Below are 26,266 nucleotides of genomic sequence, written 5' to 3'. Positions count from 1 at the left end.
GAGCTTCCAGTTGAATTCACCAGTGGACAAAAATGAGGACAACAGGTGAACAAGCTTTTTTCTGTATGTACCAAGTCCGATCCATGATGAGTGAATAATGTAGCGTTAAAGTTTGCAGCTTTATGCTGGAGGAAATAGCATGTGAAGCAGGCGGTTTGTTGGCCTGGGGGTGGAGGGGTGAGGTGGGCGCTAAGCCTTTTTTTAAGATTTTTCAGGTCTCCTTCCTTAAAGGCACCGAAGGCTTAAAGTAGGACAACCACGGAGCCTTCCTGTGGCAAGAGAGACAACCGAGCGCTATTATTCTAAGGTCAATAAAAATGACGTCGGCCTCGTAACCCCATCCTGTTAGGAACGAGGACACGCTGGCAGGTGCCCCTCGGGGGCGGAGCGGCTAAAGCCTTGCTCGGAGCGCGCCTCGTGTCCCCTGGGCCGTCCGGCCCGTAACGGTGCTGCTTTCATAGCGGCCCTTTGTTCAAAAGCCCAAACTTCAAGTGACGGTTGAAGGGGAGGGAAAGGGGAAAGCGGGCAACCACTTTTCCCTAGCTTTTCCAGAAGCCTGTTAAAAAGCAAGGCCTCCCCACAAGTGACTTCTCTGCCACACTCTGCCACATCGCCACCCCCTGCCTTTGGCCTAGCGCAGACCCTTCACCCCTCACCTCGATGCCGCCAGTAGCCTGGATCCTTCAGGCCAGGATCCGTAATCGGCTTCAAGGTAACAGCGGTGCTGAGGTGCTCCGGGGGGGTGAGGAGAGGCCGCTAAGTTGCCTGCAACTAGTTACCGTTCTTACAACCACAACTAAAAAGCTCGAAGATGATTTTAAATCTGCAACCCCATTATCCAGGGCTTAAAACACTTGAACCAGTGAGTGGAAGCACCCTTGGGCGGGAAGAAGCTCGCTTGTAAGCTGCAGAGCAGCGCCTCTAGTCTCAGGGCTCGGGCGGGCTTGCACAATTCTCTGCTCAGACTCTTGCAGGTGAACAGAACAGACTGGGCCAAGCTAGCGCCTTAGCCGAAGCAGATTCTCCAGTGCGCCACAGTAGGGCTGTGAAGGTTTTTCTTTTCCTGAGAAAACAAAATTTTGTTTTCTCAGGTTTTGCTTTTTGGCCTTTTTCTAGCTTAAAAAAAAAAAGCAAAAGATGCTGGTGGTTGGCACTCCTGGCTTCCAGGACGGGGTTCAAATCCCTGCGGCGTCTTTGCTGGGCTCTCCCTCTGTCTTCAGGACGCTTTCCATTTTCCTTCTCTCTAGGTTCTAGGCCTTTGTGGGGTTGGGGGCTGTAGAAGAGGACTTGGTCGAATTCATCAGAAACATTAAATCCGTTTGTATTTCTGTGGAATTCTAATGACTTCCTTGTCTCTAATTTTCAGTGAGTTCCCATGCATCTTGTATGTGGAGAAACCTCCCTATTGAAAACTGAAAATGTCTTCTTATTAAAAATAAAATTAAAGCGTTTCACCCGTGTGATTCTTCTATGAACCAAACTTGGTTAGCTGAGAGAAGGTGGGGGGTGTGCCTTGGGGGGTTGTCCACCTCGTTGCTGGTCAGTGGGACCTTCAAGTTAGGGGCCCGTAACCTATGAACTGACACTTGGGGGCTTGAGGCGCTCTGTGGTGGGCTGAAGCCGGGTTGGTGTCCAAAACCAGTTGGGCCCTGTAGGTGCCCGGTGGTCTTGCCTATTCAGTTGCAAGGAAAATGCTGAAATACCACTCTCCCCAGCACCCCCGCCCCAGGCTGCTGGTCCCTGAGGTGTTCCTTCTGTGCTCCCCACTGACCCTGCTTTGGGAAGGGGTGTGCGGGGCTCATTCCACCGCCAGGCCTAGGAGAGCGTGGAGCCCCAGTCTACCGGAGATGCTACACCCAGCAGAGGCCTCCCGTCCTGGGTCACCTGATGGCCACATTCAGCCCAGTGGGGGGGGGGGGTGGCGCCTTGTTAAAAATGAGAAGGCAGGCTTTGGGAAGCTTTGACAACCAATGCAGTAGGGCTGGGGTCCACCCGCCGGCCAGCGCAGGCCCCGGGTGGAGTGATCTAGTGAGAGGCGGCCGGGAGAAGCTGAACCGTGGTCGCCTGGGCTTCATTGCCTATTCCGGATGGATGCCATCTTAGGGCCTTTCGGAGAAAGGTCTTCCATGATGTTCCAGAGTTGCAAACCTCCCAGGAAGCATGAGACTTCATGGGAGAGCAAAGTCGTAAGAGGAAGGCCTTGTGCCCACTAAGGGCCACTCGGCTCCCGGTGCTGAGCGGGCTTTCAGTTGGCCAGGCCTGGAAAGATAAAGGCCAGACCCAGAGTCAGGGACAGGAAAGCAGGCCGGAAGCCACTTGCACCCTTTGAGTACAAAAAGGGAATGGAGGGGAGGCCAACAGGAAGTTCTCCTGAAGATCATGACCAAGCGGAGAGGCTGGGTCTTGGTACCCTGGACACCTCCTAGGCGTTTATGTAACAATTGTCCGAAGTGCTGTCCTAGCAAGTGTTCCTTTCTGTTTTGCACCTCATCACCCTGATCCCCGTGGGGGTCTCTAAAACCTGGATTCAGGTGGTATTCCGCATTTCCTGGCCGCACCAAGCTTCCCCTCAGGCCCTGCACCAGTTGGTATGGACCCAGGCAGCAGATTTCTGACTTGAAAATTTTTTTTTCTTACATTCATTTATTTTTGAGAGACAAGAGAGTGAACAAACGAGAGGGGCAGAGAGATAAAGAGACACAGAATCTGAAGAAGGCTCCAGGCTCTGAGCTAGCTGTCAGCACAGAGCCTGATGCGGGGCTCAAACCCACGAACCATGAGATCATGACCTGAGCTGAAGTCAGACGTTCAACCAACTGAGCCACCCAGGCGCCCCAGATTTCTGACTTCAGCATAGGGGTGGCGGCTAGGAGAGTGAGAGAACTTGGCGGGGGTGGTACACGGTGTAGGGGAGAGGTGTGCGAGTGTCTCTCTGGGTTGTTGATTCAGAAACCAAGAAAGTCCAGGAGATGTGGGTCAAATCCTGGCTCCTGGCTCTGGAAGGTTGGCAAACTTGGGGAGTCACCTGCCCTCTCCTTTGTTTTCTCACTGGTTAAATGGGGTTAAATAAAATGGTTAATGCCCTGCCTGCCTGCCTGCTGTGGGAAGGACCACACAGCGATGTTCTGGAAATGAATGGGCTTTTGCTGCCATCTAGTGGGTGAATGCTGCATGGCACACGCTGTCCTTGGAATACTTCTAACCCGATTGAATGTTCAAAAAACATTTTTTATTGCTGAGTAGTATTCCATTGTGTGGATATTTGAGTTATTACTACTTTTTTGAAATTAGGAATAAAGCTTCTGTAAAGACTTGCATACAAGTATTTGGATTTGTGCTTTCCTTTTTCTTGGTATGTTGCATGATAGCTGTATGCATAGTTTTCAAGAAATTTCCAAACTATTTTTCAAAATGGCTGTACCATTTTGCAGTCCCACCAACAGTGTGTGAGAGGTCTTATTATTCTCCATCCTCATATTCATTTGGTATGGTCTTGTCTTTAAAGTTTAGCCATTTTAGTGAGTATGTAGTGGTTTCTCATTATTTTTTGTTTTTAATTCTATGATAGTTAACAGTGTTAGATTCGTTTCCGGTGAACAGTATAGTGGCTCAACACTTGTATCCATTACTCAGTGCTTGCAATGATAAGCATACTCTCTTAACCCCTTTCACCCATCTCTAAAAAAATATTTTTAATGTTTATTTTTGAGAGAGAGAGAGAGAGAGAGAGAGCACAAGCAAGGGAGGGGCAGAGAGAGGGGGAGACACGGAATCTGAAGCAGGCTCCAGGCTCCAAGCTGTCAGCCCAAACTCACAAACCGAGAGATCATGACCGGAGCGGGAAGTCAGACGCCTGCAGACCAGGCCACCCAGGCGCCCTCCTTGTAACCCATTTCACTCGTCCCCTGTCGGGAGCCGCCAAGTTTTCTGGCTGCCTCAGGCAAGGATATTCGCTCTCCAGGGAGTACGGAGAAAAACAAGATTTGCATCTGGAGGCTGGAGATTGCCATTTCCTGGCCCAAATAATTTTGGCGACGATCTTGCTGCACCAGATGTAGATTTGGCCAAGGTGCACAAAAGATCAAAACCTTATTTCGGGTATTCAGCGCTAGCTCCCCCTCCCCAGCATTGCAGAGGCAAGTCTGGGCGCTTCTTTTGATATTCATTTGACTCTGTTACCTGGCAACCGACCTCGGTCAGTTCCCCGCCCCAAATGCTGTGTGAGAGACACTTTTCTGGGATAAGGAGGAAGAAGAAGGAAGAAGAGAGGCTTGACCGGAAACACGTGTTGTGTCTTCTCTCTCTGCGCTCCCCTCTCCTGCCCTGTTTTCTCTCCCTCCCTCAGGAAAAGCACCCGAGGATTTTCCGCCAGGGCGGGACACGACAGTCCCCCGTCCCCTCCCTCAGTTTGTTCTCTGTAGTTAAGAATCTGTTTTTTGGTTTGTCTCTTTTCTTTGTTCTGTTTCTTAAATTCCACACGTGAATGAAATTTGACTGACTTATTTCACTTAGCGTTATATTCTTTAGCTGCAAATGGCAGGGTTTCCTTTTTTCTTTTTAAATTTATTTATTTGAGAGAGAAAGAGAGCATGTGGGAGGGGCAAAGAGAGAGGGACAGAGAGAATCTCAGGACAGAGAGAATCACTGTCAGTGAGGAACCTGACACGGGGCTCAAACTCACCAACTATGAGATCATGACCTGAGCCCAAATCAAGAGTCAGACGCTTAACCACCGACTGACCCGCCTGGGAGTCCCAGGATTTCTTTTTTTCAATTGTTTTAAATTGGGTTTTATATGGGGCTCCTGAGTGGCTCAGTCTGTTAAGCGTCCAACTTCGGCTCAGGTCATGATCTCACGGTTCGTGGGTTCAAGCCCCGCGTTGGGCTCTGGGCTGACAGCTCAGAGCCTGGAGCTGCTTCGGATTCTGTGTCTCCTTCTCTCTCGGCCCCTCCCCCACTCATGCTCTATCCCTCACTGTCTCTCAAAAATAAACATGAAAAGAAATTAAACAGAAAAGAAAACGGTGATCATACACGTCCATACAACAATGTGAAACTCAAGCTCCAGGCCTGGTTCCTGCGCACCCTGGCTGTGTGCATGTGGGACAGTGACATCCCCCCTTTACGCCTTGTTTTATTCTTCTGTCCAGTAGCCACAGGCATATCTCACCCAGGGTGCTGTCCCAAAGAACGGGGCATGTAGATCATGTATTCTAGATATATTTAGAGTACAAGCTTTTTAAAAAATGTTTACTTATTTAATTTATTTTTTAACTTTTTTTAAATGGTTTTTATTTATTTTTGAGAGACAGAGACAGTGCAAGCAGGGGAAGGTCAGAGAGAGCGGGAGATACAAAATCTGAAGCAGGCTCCAGGCTCTGAGCTGTCAGCACAGAGCCCGACGTGGGGCTCGAACCCACGAACTGTGGGATCATGACCTGAGCTGAAACCAGACGCCCAACCGACTGAGCCAGCCAGGCGCCCCTAATTTATTTTTTTAAATTTACATCCAACTTAGTGTATAGTGCAACAGTGATTTCAGGAGTGGATTCCTTCAGCCCCTCCCCGCGTAGCCCATCCCCGCTCCCACAACCCCTCCAGCAACCCTCTGTTTGTTCTCCATATTTAAGAGTCTCTTATGTTTTGTCCCCTTTTCTGTTTTTAGAGTATTTTTGCTTCCCTTCCCTTATGTTCATCTGTTTTGTGTCTTAAAAGTCCTCATATGTGTGAAGTCATATGGTATTTGTCTGTCTCTGACTAATTCACTTAGCATAATACTATCCTCTAGTTCTATCCACATAGTTGCAAATGGCAAGATTTCATTCTTTTTGATGGCCGAGTACTACTCCATTGTGTATATATACCACATCTTCTTTATCCATTTGTCCGTCGATGGATGTTTGGGCTTTTTCCATACTTTGGCTATTGGTGATAGTGCTGCTCTAAACATTGGGGTGCATGTGCCCCTTCAATAAATGTTTATTTTTGAGAGAGAGAGAGAACACAAGCAGGGGAGGGGCAGAGAGAGAAGAGGGTAGAGGATCTGAAGCGGGCTCTGTGCTGACAGCAGAGAGCCCTGTGCGGGGTTTGAACTCACGAACTGTGCGATCGTGCCCTGAGCCAAAGTTGGACACTCAGCCGATTGGGCCACCCAGTGCCCCCGTACCAGCTCAATCAGAGGGTCTCATGGTATTTCTTGTGACATGCGCTCAGGAGGAGCACAGGGGTGACGCTCTCGTCCTGGAGCTTCAGGGAGGGCTGGAGAGAGGGGGGCACGTGGGCTGGGGCTCCAGGAACGAATAGGAGTGTGTGGGACGGACGAGAGAGGAGTGACCTTCAGCTGCAGCGAGCAGCATGGGCAGCTCACAGGTACGAAAATGCAGGGCATTAGCAGCCCGGGGGTGGGGGGGCTGGCAGCGGACAGGAGGGAGACGCCGGAGTGGGCAGCTGAGAGCTGTGGCCAAGGCCCCGGGGACACCAGAGAGGTTAGGCCTTTGCCCCCGGGGAGCAGGTGAGGAAACACGATTCTGGCCACAGTGTCAGTGAGCAAAGACCGGGGGTCTGGGGCCCAGGGCGCTGAGGCAGGGCGATACTTAGGCTGGGACTGGGGGAGGGGGTGGCTTTGAGGAAGGCCTCTGGTTTCTGGCTTCGGGGGGCGCAGGGGACAGGGTGCCTTCTGCAGACAGACAGGGCGGGGCCGGAAGGAGCGCTTGAGAGGCTGGTGAAGACAGCTTTGAGCTCTGTTTCCTCTTCCTCCTGCCTCTTTTTGTTTTTAATTTTTTTGAATGTTTTATTTATTTTTGAGACAGAGAGAGATAGAGCATGAGAGGGGGAGGGGCAGAGAGAGAAGGAGACACAGAACCGGAAGCAGGCTCCAGGCTCTGAGCTGTCAGCACAGAGCCTGATGCGGGGCTCGAACCCACGAACGTGAGATCTGACCTGAGCCGAAGTCGGAGGCTTAACCGATGGAGCCACCCAGGCGCCCCCTCCTGCCTCTTGCATACAGTCTCATTCATTCATTCATTCACTTATTCACTCATCCAACAAGCACGGACTGAGCCTGAGCCGGGCACAGCCGCAGGCCCGGAGGCACTGAGACGAAGCGCCTGGAAAGGTCTGCACCCTCACGGAGCAAGCGCCTCGGCGGATGACCAGATGACGGAGTGTTCCGTGGTCATGGGGCCCCGAGGGAAAGAGAGCAGGGTTGGGGACGCGGACTCGGAGGTGGGCGGGCAGGGACGGGCTCTCCAAGCAGGACGGTTGGACCGCACCTTCTGTCCCTCCGCCAGCAACCTTGACATGTGATGTCTGCCCCTGGGAGAGTCTCAAACCCCCATTTCATCTCAGGGCGGGACACCGCCACGTGGTGCCCCCCCCCCCCCCTGCACAAGGTCCTCCTCGCCTGCTCCGTGCCTCCCTCTGGCATCTCCGGCCACAGTCCCGCCGGCCCAACCTGTCCCTTCCCTGTCACTCGCCCCTCCCATCAGTCCCCTGCCCCGCTCACTTGGGGCCCTGGCACCAGGCTGCCCTCCGTGTCCTCTTCCTAAGCTATTGCTGCCAAGGTGTCCTCCAGACTCACTGGGGTTACCGAGACCCTCTGCTCCCTGACCGTCTGCTGCCCCGACCCTGTCAGGGCTCCGCTCCAGATGCCGTCTGCGCCTCCCTCACCTGCCTCCGTCCAGCCCCTGACCCCTATGTGACCAGCAGACCCTTCCTTCTCCCCGTACTCAGCCCCTCACTGTCCCATCTCTGGCCTTCCCTCATGCCTTTCCCCCCTTTCTGGAAGGTTCTCTGCGCCTGCTCATCTCCACATGTGAATTCCACTCCTCCTTCAAGATCCAGCTCAGGACCTTCCTCAGTAATAAAGCCTTCACCTGACTGGCCTGCGCCCTCAGTAAAGCGGCCCTGGTCTCGGGGCGCCTCGGGAGCTCAGTCAGTTAAGCGTCTGGGTTCAGCTCAGGTCATGATCTCATGGTCTGTGGGTTCGGGCCCCGTGTCGGGCTCTGTGCTGACAGCTCAGAGCCTGGGGCCTGTCTTCGGATTCTGTGTCTCCCTCTCTCTCTGACCCTCCCATGCTCACACTCTCGCTCTCTCAAATATAAGAATAAAATATTAGAAAATATATTTAGAAAAAAAGTCATTTCTATTAAAGTGTACTTTACATACAATAAAATTCATAGCTTTTAAGTGTACAGACTTATGACCAATGTATGTACCCATGTAACTACTACCACAGGCAAGATATTTTGGAACTCTGTTTTTTGGTTTTTTTTTAAGGGCTTCTGCTTCTTCTTGTTCTTGTTCTTCTTCTTCTTTTTACATTTACTTATTTATTTTGAGTTTGGGGAAAGCATGAGCAGGGGAGGGGCAGAGAGAGACAGAGAATCCCAAGCAGGCTCCACCCACACTGTCAGCACAGAGCCCGGCAAGGGGCTCGAACCCACGAACTGTGAGATCATGACCTGAGCTGAAGTCGGACTGAGCCACCCAGGTGCCCCTACGGCAATACCTTTCCACCTAAGCGCTGCTTTGGCTGCATCCCGTAAGTTTTGGTGTGCTGTGTCTTCATTTTCATTCATCTGAAAATATATCTTTTTAAGATTTTATTTTTTTAAGTAATCTCCACACCCAATATGGGGCTCGAACTTACAACCCTGATATCATGAGTCACTTGCTCTTCTGACTGAGCCAGCCGGGCAGCCCTCATCTCAAAATCTTTTCTAATTTCTTTTGATTTTTTTTTTCTTGACTTTGAAATATAGTTATTTGGGAGTGTGTTGCGTGTAATTTCCGCAGATTTGTTTCCCAAATTTCTTGTTATAATTGATTTCTAATTTCTCTCACCTGGGTTCAGAGGACACACTTTGTATTATTTCTATACTTTTAAATTTATGGAGGCTTATCTTTTGGCTTAGCATGTGGTTTATCCTGAACATCACTCCGTGTGTATTTGAGGAGAATATATATTGTGCTTAGGTGGGTCTCTTTCATTCTCAACGACTCTGGTAATGACATTGGGCCCACCCGGATAATCTATCTTAAGGTTAGTTGATTAATGAACTTAATTCTATCTCTGACATTAGTTTCCTCTTTTTCATGTAATAGTCACAAGTTTTGAGGACGGGATATGGACATTAGGAGGAGTGGGGGGGGTCATTACTCTGCTTAACACAGCAAGCAAGAACCACGAGAAGCTTCTTTTTTGGGTATCATGTTTGCCAACCCCCCCCAATAAAAAAAACACCACATACCCATTTTGGGGGAAGGCAACAGTATGGACACAAAGTTACTTTTCCTGGGGCACCTGGGTGACTCAGTTGGTTAAGCATCTGACTTTGGCTCAGGTCATGATCTCACGGTTCATGGGTTCGGGCCCCGAGTTGGGTTCTGTGCTGACAGCTCAGAGCCTGGAGCCTGTTTCAGACTCTGTGGCTCCTTCTCTCTCTGCCTTTCCCCCACTTGTGCTCTGTCTCTGTCTCAAAAATAAATAAACTATATATAAATTTTTTAAAGTTGCTTTTCCCTTAAAGTTATTCTCATGTTTTTGTAGACACTGAAATGTCTTCTTTAATTCTCAATATTTAGACTTAGGACAAAGCACAAGTCAAATCCTTTCTAAAATTAAATTTGATTACTGCCACATAAGATCCACTATTGGTTCACAGCAGCTTTTCTGTTTCGTGGCTTAAATATCAAGTAAGTAGAAAGAACACAAGAGACAGGTTTTCACATGGTACGCTGTCAAGAATTAAAGGATGGGCCATCAGCAAGTAGCTCTAGAAACCTAAGTCTTTGGATCCCTGTTAGCTAAGCTTCAAGTTTCTATTTTATTGGAGGAAAAGATACCACTACGGGTGAAAGACAGAAGAAGGACTTTCCAAAGTGCACAACCACGATACCAACGTTTATTATGCATATGTGTGTATGTGTGTAAGTATATGTGCACACATACATACTTTTCTGTTTATAAAAGTAACTCATGCTCATAAAAACTTCAAAAATCACATCACAGAAATATTACATTGAGCTGTATGAAATGTCCAATATTTCACTATTTTTTGTTCTCTTGTTAAAAATGTTTTTGTTTACTTTTGAGAGAGAAAGAGAGAGCAGGGGAGGGGCAGAGAGAGAGGAAGACAGAGGATCTGACCTGGGCTCAGTGCTGAGAGCAGAGATACCCGTGTGGGGCTTGAACTCACGCACGGGGAGACCATGACCTGCGCCAAAGTTGGGACACTTAACCGACTGAGCCACCCAGACTCCCCACCTTCAGAATTTTTTTTGACCTATGCAGTCGGGGATTTCATACTCCTCAGCCCGATAATATAGCAAGGAGAATTCCCTGTAATCTCCACGCCCTGGAGGGGACCACTGGCGTCTGGTGGGTATCGCTCCGGACTGGAGAATCTTGTCTGCGCATGTTCACGGCTGGTGGCGGTATTACCACAATGCCGTAACAGGAATAACCTTGCCACCCGCTTTCTAAACACTTTGGAGAGCAAAGCAAATCCTTGGGCTGGTTCTGCGGCCCCCCCTTCTCTGGAGCCTCCGTTTCCTCATCTGTGACAGTGGAACTATTTTATTGCCTCTGCGCCCCAAATTCATCCCTGTTTGTTGGCTCTGGGAAAGCGGGGTCTGGGCCCTTGAGTTTCCTTCGCCAGATGGAGCAATACTGAGTTTTGCCACTAGAGGGCGTGGGCAGCCGTTTCTTGATGAAGAAGTTTTACTTCCTGGTTGTGATGCGCTTGTCCCCGCGTCTTCTGTCGCCCGGCGAACTTGTGCAGCTCAGCTCCTGCCACGGGTACAGCTCTGCCAGCAGCCGCAGCCGCCGGCCGCTGCTTCCCCCAGCGCCCCGCTCCCACCCCGGGAGTAGTGGAGGGGCCTCTTCCCCAGCACCCGAAGGGATGGCTTTCCAGCAAGTTCCATGGGGCCTGTGCAGTACTTCAGCAACTTCTCTACTATCCAGTGAGCCACGGCCGGCCCGTCCCTCTCCAACAAGGTCTGGATCTCAGACCTGGGGCCGGATGGGGGCCCTTCTGGCTGAGGGAGGAAGTGCTCCACGTGGGCCCTGGGGATGAGGGCTGCTCCTTACCTCTGCTAGTCTGGTACTGTTTAGCTTTCCCTTTACTTCCTACTAGCCGACCCCGTTACTCCAATCCCCTGTTATAGTTAATAATCCTTATATTAGGCTTTCCCTGTTCAAATTAATTTGTGGTTTCCCTCAACCTGAAACTGATCTCACATATTGTTACGAGGATCAGACGGAGGGAGAGCGCTTAGCTCCGTGCCCCACATGTAGGGAGGACTCAAAACAGCGGTCACATCATCATTGTCCCTGTCATTGTCATCATCGCTGCTCCACGCCAATACCTATTGAGTAGCCTCTTCCTCATTAGCCGGCAGCTGTGGTTCCATAGTATGAATGGCGTTTGGAATCCCTCAACTCCTGATGGACACTGGGATTACCCCCCTCTTCCATGACTAGGAATGGCCCTATGATCCACAGAAGAGCAGTCGGCCACTGAGCACTCACCACATGCTTTGCACTGAAGCAGTTACGTATAGTGACTCAAATTCTCACAGCCCGCCTCTTCTATTAGTTTCCAAAAACTGGGTGGCTTAAAACAGCACACATTTATTCCTTTACAGTTCTGGATGTCAGCAGTCCAAAATGGGAAGGTGTTGGTTGGCGGGGCTGCGTCCCTTCTGCGGGCTGCAGGGGACAATCTGTCCTTTCCAGCTTCTAGAGGCTGCCTGCATTCCGTGGCCCATGGCTCCTCCCTCCCGTCGCTCCGCCCTCTTGCTCCCCTGGGGAACATCTACTACTCGCTGTGATCTCCGCTCCCCCTTAGAAGGACCCCTGTGACACCCGGCCCATGTGATGATCCAGGATAACCGCCCCATCTCAAGATCCTTGACTTGATCACGACAGTGAAGTCCCTCTGACCCCGTAAGGTAACATATTCACAGGGTCCAGGGAGTAAGAGGTAGACACTGTGAGCAGGCTTTATTCAGCCTACGTCACCCATGGAGTAAATACCATTACCCTACCCATTTTACAGAGGAAAGAACTGAGGCACAAAGAGAGTAGGCAACTTGTCCGAGGTCACAGAGCTCAGAAGCAGCAGAGGCGGGATGCAGATAGTCTGACTCCGTAATCCAGGTTTTCGCTACACAACTTTGCATAAATCTTTGCATGCTAGAATGAGGGTTTGTGTCGCATCCATTCCTAGAAGCAGAATTCCTGGGGCACAGGGTAGCAGGTGTGGCCAGGTGGCCCTTCACCACAGCCGTGTCACTTAATCCCCACCAGCAGCTCCTGAGAGCCGGAGGTCCTCCTCGCCCCGACTTCCAGAAGCTCTCAACGCAGAGTATTACTTGAACACACAAAACCAAAGGATTTTTTTTTTTACAACTTCTTATCAGCTTAGGAACTGAAAAATGCTTCTCAATAATGAAAGGAGAGGAAAATCACTCTTCCGATAATAAAACATTACAGTGGGAATAAAAAACCCTCAGCGTTGTGGAGAAAACAAAAATAGTTGGCTACCTGGACGTATCCCAGGACTGAAAATACTGTCCCTGAAAATCACTGACTGTGATTCCAGTGTTATTTCCCTCTGCTCTGCCTTGTCCGAGGCACCGTGTTTAAGGGTTTCATGTTCCTGCTTTGGTGGGTGTGTTTTTTCCCTCTCCATGTCATCATCTGAAGATGTCTGCTTAATAAATCACTTCCATCCTTGCACCTTTCCAATTTCTCCCTTTTTATTTTGTGTCCAAGCCACAAGTCTTGTCAACAACTTCCGTTCTAAGGCCTTCCATTTCCCTTGCCGGCATGCTATTTATTTGGGGCCAAGTCCGTCTCCTAACCACAGTGGCAAATGCTTAGTTATTTTTCTGGTCTTCATTTTCTAGATGAGGAGAAGGCGCGGAGTGACTTGCCCAAGACCCCATAAAACGGGATTCAACCCAACATATCTGCCTCGAGATTCTGCCTGCTTAACATCTTACTGTATTTACTCTGAAGCAGCTGGCCTGGTGCTCATGGAACCTGCGCCTCCTGCCCTAAGACCCCTACACGTCATGGGGGGGAGGGGCTTGCAGGGCTGCTGGGACTTGTCCTGGCCGGCGACGGGGGGACAGCCAGCAGCACAGAGCCCAGGCTGCCATTTCCTGTTGCTAGGGCTTTCAGAGCTTCGGGGCGCTCCTCTGCACAGGAGAGCACCAGCGCTCCGTCACAGGGCAGTGATGGGGAGCTGGTGTTACCTCCATTTCATAGTCGATGGCGTGGAGGCTCACGATGTGAAGGTAGGGTGGGCACAGGTAAGAACTTGGAATCCTTCCTAAGACACCAGCATCTCTGTGCTGAGTGAGTTTCACTGCAGAAGCAGGATTAGTTAACAGAGAATTTGTAGGGACGTTCCCCTTTTGGATTCTCCATTTGTAACTAGGCTTTCTGGTGTGCCCTGCCCAGACTGTTCTAGACTTGGCCCCCGCCTCCCTCTGTTTTTCTGTGCACTGGGGACTCCCAGGTCTCCCCCAGCCCAGGGGTCTTCCCTTTCCGCACCTGTTGCATCTCCAGGCGAGGCCCCTTGCATTGCACAGACCAAACATTTGCCAAGAGAACTAGACGCCACCACGTGAGCCCTATGTTCTCAAACATGGTCCCCTTCAACCATGGCTCCGAACTGTCGCCTCTCCATCACTTCACACCCCAAACACACAGCTGGGGCTCTGGCTCATCTCTCCAGTACGATGAAGTTCTAGACTCTGGATTCTGGCATTCAAGACCTCTACTTGGTCCCTTCCAGTGACAGTAAGCCCCCCTGCCTCCCAGTACACCGGATTCCACATTCACAGTGTTGTCTTGTCTTCCTACAAGAGTTACACAGAAAGATCTCTAGTTGTTATTTCTATTCTGCTCTGAGCAGCCAACACTTCGTCTAACCCTCCTGTGTGACTGTCCCTCCAGGTACTGGGACAAGGTCTCTGCTGAGCGGCTGTTCTCTATCAGGTGAGGTGCAGAGCACTGTCCACCCCAATTTATAGATGAGGGAACCAAGGCTCCCGGAGGATGAGGTGAGTTCCCACAGCCAGTGAGAGGGCCTGAGCAAGAATTTGAACCCGGCTCTGCTAACATTGGCATCCCTGCTCTCGAATCTGCTTCCAAAGGCCTCCCAGCTAACATTTCATAATCAGTTCCAGGATCTCACTCACACTCCATAGGATGTGGCTGCAGGACTGTCCCCAACCCTGGGTCCCCTGACACCTACCTGAAGAGGGACCATTGCCCACCCAGTCTCCTGGACACCAGGCTCTGTCCAGCCGAGTGTGTGACTGGCTTTTGGGCTGCTGACACCACTTTGCCACTGACAATCCCTTCCTGCACAGGCACTGGGGAGCTGGGACAAGATGCTGGCTTTGTAGACCAGAGAGAGCAGGGGCCCCTCCTGGCCCTCTTGCCTCTTCTGGACTTGCTGGGCTGATCCTTCTCCATTCTGCTCGCCTCCTGGGATTACTGCTTCTTGCCTCCCTGCTACAGGGTTCCTGGGCCTCCCCTGGACCTTTGCTTTAATCCACCCCCACCGCCCCTGCCGATTCTCAGGGGTGCTATTCTGCCCTGGTCACTAGGCCATTCCACCAACACTGATGCTTCACTGGATACTGGAGCTCCCCACTGGCTGGTGAGAGAAAGCATCTGGCTGGGGGACAATCGTCCTCCCTAAGTCTCTACCCCACCTCTCACTGCACCCCTTCACATTGGTTTATGAGTTCCTCTTGCATCGTTCTCCCTCTCTCTCCTCTTCCCTGCCTCCCTTTCTCCATCCCCGGTTCCTTCTCAAGGTCTCATCCCCATAATAACTCTGGGAGATGGACCCACCCACATTTTTAGACATAAGGACACAGAGGCTCAGATTTGGGTGAGCTGCCAGGGCTGCACACCTGGTAACTGGCCAGCAAATTGCTGGCCTCTGCGCAGCTTAGGCCCCGCCCCTCCCCGTTCCTCGCCCCTCCCCTCCCCTCCCCTCGCCTGCCTCCAACGCCCCGCCCCGTTTGTGTGCTCCGCTCACCGCGTAGACCACGCCTTCGCCCCGCCCCGCCCGGCTCGGCAGCCGGAGGACTCGGAGCTGAGGCGTCCCAGCCTGCGGCGGCGGCGGGGACGATGTGGTTCTTTTCCCGGGACCCGGTCCGGGACTTCCCGTTCGAGCTCAGCCCGGAGCCCCCCGAGGGCGGCCCGCCTGGGCCCTGGGTCCTGCACCGCGGCCGCAAGAAGGTGAGCGCGGCCCCGCTCCGCAGGCCGCGGCCGACCTCGGCCTCGCCTAGTCAGCTCCGCCGGCCCCGCCGCGTCGCGCCCCGCCTGACGTGGCTGCGGAGCCTCCGGGGCAACCGGCCGGGGGAGGGGGGCGGGCAGTGCCGACGTGGCGGGCGGAAGGACCGAGGGACGACCGGCGGACGGAACCGGGGTCACGTGGGTCCGGCTCAGTCCCCGAAGGCTGACCTGGGGAGAGACTCGGAGGTGGCCCTTTTCTCCCGGCACTTGTCAGCTCCGGGGGGCGGGGCGGGGGGGTGCCATCTCAGAACTGGAGTGGTCGTCCGGGGGCCCGGCCCACATCCTTGAGGTCCCTCTGCCCTCCCCCCAGGCCACAGGCAGCCCGGTGTCCATCTTCGTGTACGACGTGAAGCCCGGTGCCGAAGAGCAGACCCAGGTGGCCAAAGCTGCATTCAAGCGCCTCAAAACTCTACGGCACCCCAACATTCTGGCCTACATCGATGGGCTGGAGGTACCTGCTCCCCAGGCTGCCCCCATCCTTGCCCCTCACTTTCTCCCAGTCTCCCAGCCATGTCTTCTGTCTTCCTGCCCCTCCGCTTGTACCCTTCCTGCCTCCGCACCCCTAGGTTTGATTTCCCCTTCTCCACCTCCCTCCCTGTGCCTCTCATGTTTCCTCTCCGGCCATGTCTCCTTCTTCAGACAGACAGGTGCCTCCATGTAGTGACAGAGGCAGTGACCCCACTGGGAATGTACCTCAAGGAGCGAGCGGAGGCCGGTGGCCTGAAAGACCTGGAACTCTCCTGGGGGCTACACCAGATCGTGGTGCGTTGGGGGGTGGGCAGTGGTGAGGAGGGTAGGGCGGGGCTCCAGGTGCTGGAGTGCCATGGCTCTTTCTGCCCCCAGAAAGCCCTCAGCTTCCTGGTCAATGACTGCAGCCTCATTCACAACAACGTCTGCATGGCCGCCGTGTTCGTGGACCGCGCCGGCGAGTGGAAGCTGGGGGGCCTGGACTACATGTACTCAGCCCAGGGCAATGGTGGAGGCCCCCCCCGGAAGGGGATCCCTGAACTTGAGCAGTATGACCCCCCGGAGTTGGCTGATGGCAGTGGCAGAGCGGTCAGAGAGAAATGGTGGGTGACTGCCCTATTCTGGAACGTCCTATGGCCTTGGGACCCCTCAACTGGCTGGCAGGTGCCTGCCCCCTGCTGCCCGCCCAGGGAGGGAACGAGGGTCCTCAGGGAGGTAGGGCAGGAGAATTGCAGGCTTTGGGTGTGTGTTGGTGGTCCTGAGTTTGAAAGATGTATGAGCCGGGGTGAATGTCCTTGCTCCCCTGAGCCTCACTTTCTTTATCTGTCAAATGGGACTAATGAGCCCTGCTTCTCAGGGCTGCTGGGACGATCAGCTGAGAGGCGTAGCCCAAGGTCTGCCTTACACTTAGTGTCTGCTGCCCAAGGCGGGTTGGAGGTCTGTGCTAGCAGGTGGCAGGGCCTTGAGCGGCTCTGGTCACACTGCCTCAGGTCAGCCGACATGTGGCGCTTGGGCTGCCTCATCTGGGAAGTCTTCAATGGGCCCCTACCTCGGGCGGCCGCCCTGCGCAACCCTGGAAAGGTGAGTGTCCGACCCAAGCCCAGCCCCTGTCTGCCAGCCAGCCAGCCAGCCCTGCCCTGACACTGACCCTTCTGGCACAGATCCCCAAATCGCTGGTGCCCCATTACTGCGAGCTAGTGGGAGCCAACCCCAAAGTGCGTCCCAACCCAGCCCGCTTCCTGCAGAACTGCCGGGGGCCCGGTGGCTTCATGAACAATCGCTTTGTGGAGACGAACCTCTTTTTGGAGGAGATTCAGGTAAGCCCCCCCCCCCCCCCCCCCCCCCCCCCCCCCCCCCCCCCCCCCCCCCCCCCCCGGCTCTGGGCCTTGGTCCTGGGTTCTTCATCCTAGACCTCCCTTCCCATCTTGTGGGCTCCCTTACAATTAGACCCTGGGGGTACCATGGGCTAGAGACACCATGGACAGCTCTCTGGGGCTGAACTCTGGCTCCAACTCCTATGTGCAGCTTGTCAGACGCTCTTTTCTAGAATAGTACCTACCTCAAAAGGATCTCGGTGAGGATTCGGTGAGCTGGAAGTGCATAATATAGTGCCTGGCACATAGTAGGTACTTCGTGACTGCCCCTGGCACTCCATTAACTCCCCCTGTACATGCCAGCCTTGGCCCTGATGGATGCCTTGCCCTTGCTGCGATGTGCCGTGGGCAGCAGGGTCTGGAGGGAGGGTCAGACCCAGATCCCTGCCCGCAAGGGTCTGGCAGGGAGTAAATGGACCAGGTCCCCACCCTTAGGCACTCTCGCTGGGGGAGAGAGACAGAATACCCGTGAGTGAGGAAATGTGTGCTCCCAGGATGGGGACAAGCACCAGGAAGGACACTTGTGGGTCAGGGTGCTCAGGGAGGGACTCTCTCTGCGGTGACATTTGAACTGAGACCCAGAGAGGCGGAAGGTGGCAGCCATGGCAATGGGAATTGGGGAAGAATGTTCTAGGCAAATGGAAAGATGTGAGGAAGGAATCCTTGGCTTAATCTCCTTGAACTTGAGTTTCCATATCGGTATAATGGGGATACTAATAGTCTCTGCTGGCCTGTAGGTTGTTGGAGGGAATGCAGGAGGAAGGCTCAGCCCTGAATGCCTGCTCTGACCGGCCAGGTGGGGGCGGGGTGGGCACAGAAAGGTGACGGAGAGTCTGGAGGGGGAGAGGAGTGAGACCCTTGCCGGACCTTGACGGAACAGGGCCCGTGGAATCCTGACTTGCGTGGGGGCAGGGAGGGCCTTCAGAGCTGGGAGCCTGAGCCTCATCTTGAGGGAAAAGCGAAGGGGTGCTGGGCCCTGTGCCTCCTGGGCCGAGTGGGGGCAGTGGAGACTTTGTCACGTGGAGCTCTCCTCCTGAGTCTGCCGGGCCGCCCTTCTTATAACGTGCTCCATAGGAAATGGGCTGTTTCTGGCCAGGCCCAAGGAGAATGAGGGAGGGCAGGGCCTTGGGGCCCCTCTTCCTGTCGTCGGGCTGGCCGGTGGAGAGAGCCCAGCGGTGCGACATTGAGTGTTGTTTTGGTCTTCTGGGCCTTGGCTCCCCAAGACCCTGGCTGTCAGAGCACCAGGTCTGCCTCCCACGCCCGACTGAGCTACTCAAGGGCCCGCCGGGTCCTCCTCATTCCCAGCCAGAGGTCAGCTCTTCTGGGCTAGGCAGCGGCTTGGGGAATGAGGGTCCGGTAGAAGGCACAGGAACTTTGGAAGCATTCAGGACCAGGGTATAGTCCCTGGCCAGTCACTCTTGGCTGGTGACCTCGATCTCCTTGCATGTACCTGAGGGAATGACAGCATCTCCTCACGGGGTGCAGCACAGTGGAGGTGCTAGACTGCTGAGTCCTGTCTGCTGCTTAGCTGTGTGACTTTGGACAGATTGCTTGCCATCTCTGTGCCTTAGCTTTCCTGTTGGATTAAATGTGGATTATGTCGACATCTATCCTATGAAGTTGTGGGGGGTTTATTTAGCCTGTGTAAAAGTCTTAGCGTTTAACTCCTCCTGGCATAGTCTGTTCTCAGGAGATGTGAGTTGTGGGGATTAGGGCCTCAGAGGCAGATTACGGGGACCACGGAGCTGATGGCCTGGCCTGTCTGGCTCAGCGGGAGGACTAGGTCTCGGGGTTAACTACGCCTGATCCCTCCCTTCCGCACAGCTTGACCCCGTGCCCAGCCAGGGTCACGTGGATGGGCTAAGCGCCCTCCCCTCTCTGAGCCTCAGTTTTCTCACTGCTGTGCTGGTGGTAACGGTACTCCCACCTTGGGTTGTTGTTTGTGAGCAGGGGAGGCGATGCTGCCGAAGGTCTGATGCCCCAGGTGGCTGCTTTCCTAGCAACAGGTCAGGTGCAGTGATGGGAATGACAGTCACTGACTGACTAGACACCCATGGCGCGCCAGGCACTGTGCTGGCTGCTTTCACACACGTTTTCTGGTTGAATCTGCAGAGCAGCTCTGTACGGTTATTATCCCATTTCACAGATGGAGGAATCGTGCCCCAGGTCACGTGGCTGCTAAATGAGGGAGTTGGGATTTGAACCCGGGCAGTTGGGCTCCAGAGCCCATAGAGTTAAATTCCCTTTCAGGCTGGGGGACTGGGGGGACCCTCTGTCCCTGCCCATAGCTGAGGCTGACCTAGGCTGATCTCCCATCCTTGATACCCCCAGATCAAAGAGCCGGCTGAGAAGCAAAAGTTCTTCCAAGAGCTGAGCAAGAGCCTGGACTCTTTCCCCGAGGATTTCTGCCGCCACAAGGTGCTGCCCCAGCTGCTGACGGCCTTCGAGTTTGGCAATGCAGGAGCCGTTGTCCTCACGCCCCTCTTCAAGGTGAGCGCAGTCCCTGGGGCCCAGGGACTGGCCCGGTGGGTCTGAATGGCAAAGAAGGCTTGGGGGAAGGGCATTCTGGTCAGGGCAGAGCCACACGCGCGAGGGGCTTCTTGGTGATGTCCCCTTGGTCCAGCAATCCAGGACCACTTGATTAGCTGTCAGGGAACCTACGGACTCCTTGTCCTTGCAGAGGTGAAACCCTGGCCTCTAAAGGAGGCCTTTTTCCAAAGACTCCTTGCTTGAGAGCCCACAGACCTTCTTCTGTTTTCCCGGCACAGTGCCCGTGGTCTGACGCGTGCCCCATGGTATCCAAGGCCCAGGGGATCACCTGCTCACAACCCCATTTCCCTCCTCCCTCTTGACTGCTTGGCACTCAGTTCTCTTGACTTCTAGGGGCTGGATCCTCCCCCAACCCTCAGATCCCAGCCCACCCTTCCCTGGGCACCTGCCGTTCCCCACTCTGCCCACCCTGGGAGAACACTGGGCCCTGAAGGGGCTTGGCATGGGGCAAGGGGAAGACAGCCAGCAAATCCTGATGGCTGGGAGCTTCCAGAAATCAGAGGCAGAATTCCGTGTGCATGTGTGTGCATGTGGTATGTTGGTGCCTGATTACAGGGAGGGGCACGGAGCTTTCATCAACCTCCTAAGAGGGGCCTGGACACGAAAAGTTTAGGGCAGGGCTGCCTGAGATGGAGGACGGGCAGAGGGGGTGCTGCAGAAGTGTCTGCTGCCCTCCCCCACCACCCCATTCCCACCCTGGGAGCAGCAGGGAGTCCAGAGAAGGTAACTGAGCCCAGTAAAGTCACCCCACTTCTGCGGATGTAGCTGAGCCCCCCTTTGCCTGCCCTTTCCCAAAGGTGGGCAAGTTCCTCAATGCTGAGGAGTATCAGCAGAAAATCATCCCCGTTGTGGTCAAGATGTTCTCATCCACCGACCGGGCCATGCGCATCCGCCTCCTACAGCAGGTTAGGACCCTGTCCCCCTCCACCCCACCCAGACCCCACCTTGGCTGCTGGGGAGACCCTTGTCTCACTTGCAGCCCCAGGCGGGGTGGCTCGAGCACCCCGGAAATCTTTCCCTCACACACACAGGTGAGGGACTGGTAAGGCTGGGCTCTCAGGAAGTGGAGACAGTCACAGGGCTCATTCATTGGCAGCTTTGGGAAGGCTCAGCCTGCCCGGACCGCAGGGCGCCAACTGTCCCTCTCCCCTAGTCTCTTGGCTTGGGTCACTTTAGCTGTTCCTGGCGTGGGGATAGTCTCACTCCTGCCAGCCCCCGGGGCGGCTGGGAGCAGCAGACAGGATCTGTGGGATCAAGAGCAGGGGCCTCCTGTGAGCCGGCGAGCACCTAGGGGCTCCAGGCACCATTCCCTTCCCAGCTGCCAAACACGCAAGCCCTCCTCAGGCCACTTTCTGGTTGGGGTTTATAACCCCTTTTCTAGAAGAGATGGTAGAGGCTCTAAGAAGGGGCGTGATGCAGGACCAGAGGCCAAGCCCTCCAGCTGCTTGTCTTTGGTTCTTCCCGTACCCCCCTGGCCTCTCCTCATCACGCCACATGCTCTGAAGGCCAGAGATAGGCCAGATGCGAGGTAGGGGCTCAGGAGACTCACCTGGCTGGCCAGTGCCTGTCAGGGGGAAGAGCAAGCCACGAGATGAGCCGGTGGCTGTGGTCAGGGCTGGGGGCGCTGACTGTGTTCTCCCCCGCGCCGGGCCACAGATGGAACAGTTTATCCAATACCTCGATGAGCCAACAGTCAACACCCAGATCTTTCCCCACGTTGTGCACGGTTTCCTGGACACCAACCCTGCCATCCGGGAGCAGACAGTCAAGGTGGGTGTGCCCTGGTTTTCGGAGGCTCGGAGGGCGCTCACTTGAGGACACAGCAGCCTTGGTTTTGGCCTGTGGTCTGAGCAGGTCAAGGGAGGGGCAGGTAGGACCCTGCATGTAGGGCTCTGGCTGCGGCTCAGCAGCTGGTGGGGAAAGCAGGTTGGGATCGGCTTATAGTCCTCTCCATGCCCAGCCCTGTGCCCCGTGCTGGAATGGACTGTGCCTCACAGAGCTTCTTTTTGAGGTGAGGGAATGGGCTTGGCAGACAGTACACGGGATCAGGAAAGATACATCATGTTAGAAAGTGACGGTGTGAAGTGAAGCGCAGTCAGGGAAGACCTTGCTAAGGAGGTGTCATTTAAGGAAAGGAGGCGAGGGATCACGGTAGGTGGAGGAAGCACGTTCCCCACAGAAGGAACACGTGCAGAGGTCCTGAGGCCAGTGCAGAAGTAACAGCGAGAGGTCTAGCGGGCTGAAGGGGCATGGTTGAGAGGCGGAGTCTGAGAGGTCATGAGCCCAGATCTGAGAGGTGGCAGTCGGGGTGGACAGCAGGGGCCACATTCCGAAGGTGGGGCAACAGTGTGTGCCGCTGGGCGGATTGGGAGCCAAGTATGGCTCCGAGGTTTCTGGCCTGGGCAACTGGAAGGTTAAGTTGCCATTTACCGAGACTGGGAGCCGCAGGTTTGCGGGAGGAGGTCAGTCTAGTTAGTCAGGTGCAGATGTCGAGTCAGCTGCCAGTTACATACGGGTGAAGTTTAGAGAAGAAGTCTGAGCCGGAGCTGCTCATCTGGGCTTTGTCAGCTAACAAGGGCATTCAGAGCCACGAAAGGGGTGAGATCACCTAGGTGAGGTGGGAAAGAGGAGGCCTGGTGAGCACCTCTGGGGGTCTGAACAGTAAGGTCTCAGCCACAGAAGACCGAGAAGGAGCAGCTGACGAGGTCAAGGGAGAATGAGGAGAGGGCGGGGCCCTGGAGGACCAGAGACGGCAGCTTCAAGGAGGAAGGAGAACTCAGGACTGTCAGAGCTACTGAGGGGTCACGGCTGGTTTGGACGGAGAATCGGCCCCTGGATTTAGCAACATGAAGGTCCCTGGTGACCTCCTCGAGCCAGTGGGTAGAGAGTGTGTGTGGGTCAGTGTTTCTGGAGAAGTCTGAGTAGAGTGCACTCAAGACAGAGAAAGAAGGGAGACCGGAGTGTGCACAAACTTCGGAGGTTTTGCTGTGACGGGGACAGAGAGGTGTTCCCTTGCGCGGCACTCTGGGCAGGGGCAGGACCAGGTTGGGGGGGCAGGTTTGGGAGGTGCCCTCAGCACCCAGCGCACTCCTGCGTGGGGCCCTCTGGCTGGTGCGGCCCGCCGTTCCCACACTCCCGCACCCTGCAGTCCATGCTGCTCCTGGCCCCAAAGCTGAACGAGACCAACCTCAACGTGGAGCTGATGAAGCACTTCGCGCGGCTGCAGGCCAAGGACGAACAGGGCCCCATCCGCTGCAACACCACCGTCTGCCTGGGCAAAATCGGCTCCTACCTCAATGCCAGTGTGAGTGCCCTCCGTAGATCCCGGGGGTACTGTCCCTGTTCCCGGGACCACAGGGTCCTCCAGAGCCAGGTCTCCTTGTGCAGGGGCTGTCATCCTCCCAGAGACCCAGGCCCCGGGTGCTCCCAGCCCCGATGTGTGAGGGTCGACGGAGGAGTGTCCAGTCACACAGCCAGCAGGTGGCGGATCGGGAATCTGAACCCAGGCTTGGTCCCTTGGGCCTGCGTGCACCCCCGCCCCCAGCCAGGGTTTGTAAATGCAGATGTCTGGAGCTGCAGGCGGTTAGCAGGAATGGATGGATGGTGGCGCTGGCTGTGGCACTGGCCCCGGCCCCAGGCCAGCTGCTGCTCCGGCCCCTGTTGTCCTGAGGCAGCATGAGCAGGCTGATCTGGGAGAAGCCCAGGTCGAGTTTTCAGGAAAAATTCCCCTCATTTGTTGGCGATTAGCTCACAGTTTTCAGACTCTGGGGGAGCCCGTGGATGGCCTGAGCTCAGGAATCCTCTCTTCTGCCCCACATCAGACCCGACACAGGGTCCTCACCTCAGCCTTCAGCCGGGCCACTAAAGACCCATTTGCACCTTCCCGGGTGGCGGGTGTCCTGGGCTTTGCTGCCACCCACAACCTCTACTCGATGAATGACTGTGCCCACAAGATCCTGCCTGTGCTCTGTGGCCTTACCGTGGATCCCGAGAAATCCGTGCGGGACCAGGTGAGGCACAGCTGGGCCCGGGCTCGGGAGCTGGGGCTCCGGGCAGCGGGGGGGGTGGTATCTGGCCCCTAGCTGGCCCGGTGGGAACCCTGCAGTCCCCAGCTCTGCCCCTTCCTACCGCATAGGCCTTCAAGGCCATTCGAAGCTTCCTGTCCAAACTGGAGTCTGTGTCAGAGGACCCAACCCAGCTGGCTGAAGTGGGTGAGTGGCCCCCGTTCATGTTCCCTCTTCCTTCCCCTGCATACTTGACTGTGACCTGTCATAGCCCCTGTCCATGTCACTGGGGTCTCTGCAAGCTGGAACAACCCCAGAGAGCAGACCCGACCCCACTGCTCCCCACCTCCCTCATCTTAGACATGGGGAGCACAGGCCTGGAGAAGGGGGGCCACTCCCCGTTGTTCTGGGCCAGTTACTGCCCTCCTGTCACCTTCCCCAGGAGAGCCTGAGGTGACTATACTCGTCTCTCCTGTCACTGCCCAGAGAAGGACGTCCATGCAGCGTCCAGCCCTGGAGTGGGAGGAGCCGCAGCCAGCTGGGCGGGCTGGGCTGTCACAGGGGTCTCCTCGCTCACGTCCAAGCTGATCCGTGCACACCCAGCAGCTGCCCCAGCTGAGACTAGCGTCCCCCAGAGGCCCACGCCCGAGGGTGAGTGTGCCCCAGAGCGGCTGCATCGGTGACAGGGAGGGCTCGGGGGTGCTGGCACCCAGGAGCTGTTACTGTCTGGCTTCTTCTGGGTGGCAGTGGGGACGTAGGGGACAGGCAGGGTCTCGTCCCTTATGAGCTTCTCTCTGCACCTTCCCCGCCGACCCCAGCCACCTCTGCCCTGTTCTGAGACCTTCCTGGGGCCTGGTATCTGGGAGCTCAGTGAGCCTCTGCTCCTCAGGACTTCCTGCCCCGGCCCCCACCGTCGTCCCTGCCACGTCCACAATGTCAGGCCACTGGGAGACGCAAGAGGCGGCCACAGACACGGCAGAGGACGGCAGTGTTGCCGACAAATGGGACGATGAGGACTGGGGCAGCCTGGAGGTGAGCGGGGCTGGGGGGCTCCCCACGGGACCCCCGGTGACTCCGGGTCAGAGGCCACAGGCCGCCTTCCGGGAGCTCAGGTGGTCTTGGCTGGTCACGCCTGTCCTCATCTGCACGGCATCCCTGCTGAGTAGGTGTCACCAGTGGCCCTTGGGGGTAAGAGTTGGCAGGTGTCCCCCACTAAACCTCAGGGGCCCCTGGGAGCAGGGATGCCAATGGTGGATCTTCCTCAGTCTCTTCCGCTCCCTGCCCCTCCTCCAGTCGCTCCAGGGGCCACCCCCAAGCCTGCGGGGGATGGGCTGAGGATGGAGTGGGGCTACCCTGATGGGAATGGGGGCAGGCCTTGGGGCCCGACTTCCCCATCTGCTGACCGCAGTCTCGGCTCTGAGGTTGCGGGGATCGGTGTGGAACATCTAGATCTCATTCCCCAGCCTCTGAGGAGAGATGGCATGTTCACTCTGTAGATGGGAAACAAGGCTTGAGCAAGTGAGATGGAGTGCCAGAGAAGAAGGGGTGGCGCCCGTGGCTGGGAAGGAAGGGGCTGGCAGGCCTCCTTGCCCTCTGGGTGAGGGCCGGAGCACCTATGGTCGCGCTCTCCTTCCCGCACTGCAGCAGGAGGCCGAGTCCGTGTTGGCCCAGCAGGAGGACTGGAGTACTGGGGGCCGAGCTAGCCGTGCTGGGCAGGTAACCAGAATGGGTGGGGGTTGAAGGGTGAGGCCAACCCTCCCCCCCACCTCGGGCCATTGGGCACTAACTCCCCATCTTCTGCAGACCAGCAATCTAGACCCCAAATCTGAGTCAGACTGGAGCAGCTGGGAAGCCGAGGGCTCCTGGGAGCAGGGCTGGCAGGAGCCAAGTCCCCCGGAGCCGCCGCCTGAGGGCACACGGCTGGCCAGCGAGTATAACTGGGGTGGCTCGGAGCCCAGTGACAAAGGCGATCCCTTTGCTGCCGTGTCCTCACGCCGGGAGGCTGGCACCCAGGTACTTGGCACATGTCCCGCGAGGGTCCGTTCTGGGGTGGAGCGCAGCGGGGGAGCCCACCTCCACTCCAGCCACACTTCCCTTGCAGCCAAGACCTGATTCATGGGGCGATGACAACTGGGAGGGTCTGGAGACAGAGAGCCGTAAGTGCTTCCCCTTCCCGGGGCTGACAGATGGGGCAGGGGCAGGGGCAGGCTGGGAAGCCGAGGCCCCTGTAGTCCTGAAGCCCTCAGCCCGCCTCCTCCTCCCCCCGCTCCCAGGGCAAGGGAAGGCTGAGATGGCCCGGAAAAAGCGCGAGGAGCGTCGGCGGGAGATGGAAGCCAAACGCGCCGAGAAGAAGGCAGCCAAGGGCCCCATGAAGCTGGGCACCCGGAAGCTGGACTGAACTTGTGGTGTGGGCGCTCTCAGCCGCGGAGAGCAGGCCCCGCGGATGTATTTATTGTACAAACCATGCCAGCCCGGCCACATCTCACGTGTACATAATCAGAGCCACAATAAATTCTATTTCACACCCCTGTGTTGGGCTC

The 26,266-nt window shown here is 55.5% G+C and overlaps 1 protein-coding gene and 1 long non-coding RNA gene across 4 annotated transcripts; both read left to right on the top strand.

Annotated features, from left to right (window-relative positions):
• The first annotated feature begins 10,798 nt into the window (after positions 1-10,798).
• On the top strand, positions 10,799-13,829 carry LOC115306018. The gene is made up of 3 exons (XR_003915135.1): positions 10,799-10,999; positions 11,741-11,955; positions 12,916-13,829. It is a non-coding gene; the product is annotated as an uncharacterized LOC115306018 (long non-coding RNA).
• A 1,249-nt stretch (positions 13,830-15,078) lies between these two features.
• On the top strand, positions 15,079-26,250 carry SCYL1 (SCY1 like pseudokinase 1). Of its 3 annotated transcripts, none has more exons than XM_029956176.1 (18): positions 15,083-15,274; positions 15,642-15,782; positions 15,971-16,093; positions 16,175-16,401; positions 16,789-16,879; positions 16,960-17,115; positions 19,504-19,662; positions 20,520-20,627; positions 21,379-21,492; positions 22,871-23,026; positions 23,544-23,732; positions 23,858-23,933; positions 24,213-24,377; positions 24,616-24,758; positions 25,374-25,442; positions 25,530-25,739; positions 25,828-25,882; positions 26,000-26,250. In XM_029956176.1, the coding sequence occupies exons 1-18, from the start codon at positions 15,164-15,166 to the stop codon at positions 26,122-26,124; spliced, it is 2,418 nt and encodes an 805-aa protein (XP_029812036.1). In that variant the 5' UTR covers positions 15,083-15,163; the 3' UTR covers positions 26,125-26,250. The 3 variants fall into 3 exon arrangements, with proteins under 3 accessions (XP_029812037.1, XP_029812036.1, XP_029812035.1); XM_029956175.1 differs by having other exon boundaries at positions 25,371-25,442; XM_029956177.1 differs by lacking the exons at positions 25,374-25,442; positions 25,530-25,739; positions 25,828-25,882; positions 26,000-26,250 and adding an exon at positions 25,223-25,364 and having other exon boundaries at positions 15,079-15,274.
• The last annotated feature ends 16 nt before the right edge of the window (positions 26,251-26,266 follow it).

The sequence above is a fragment of the Suricata suricatta genome, chromosome 11, assembly GCF_006229205.1.
Source record: "Suricata suricatta isolate VVHF042 chromosome 11, meerkat_22Aug2017_6uvM2_HiC, whole genome shotgun sequence".
NCBI classification, from domain to species: Eukaryota; Metazoa; Chordata; class Mammalia; order Carnivora; family Herpestidae; genus Suricata; species Suricata suricatta.
The sequence above is the reverse complement of the archived record's forward strand: the minus strand, read 5'-3'. Positions and strand labels throughout refer to the sequence as shown.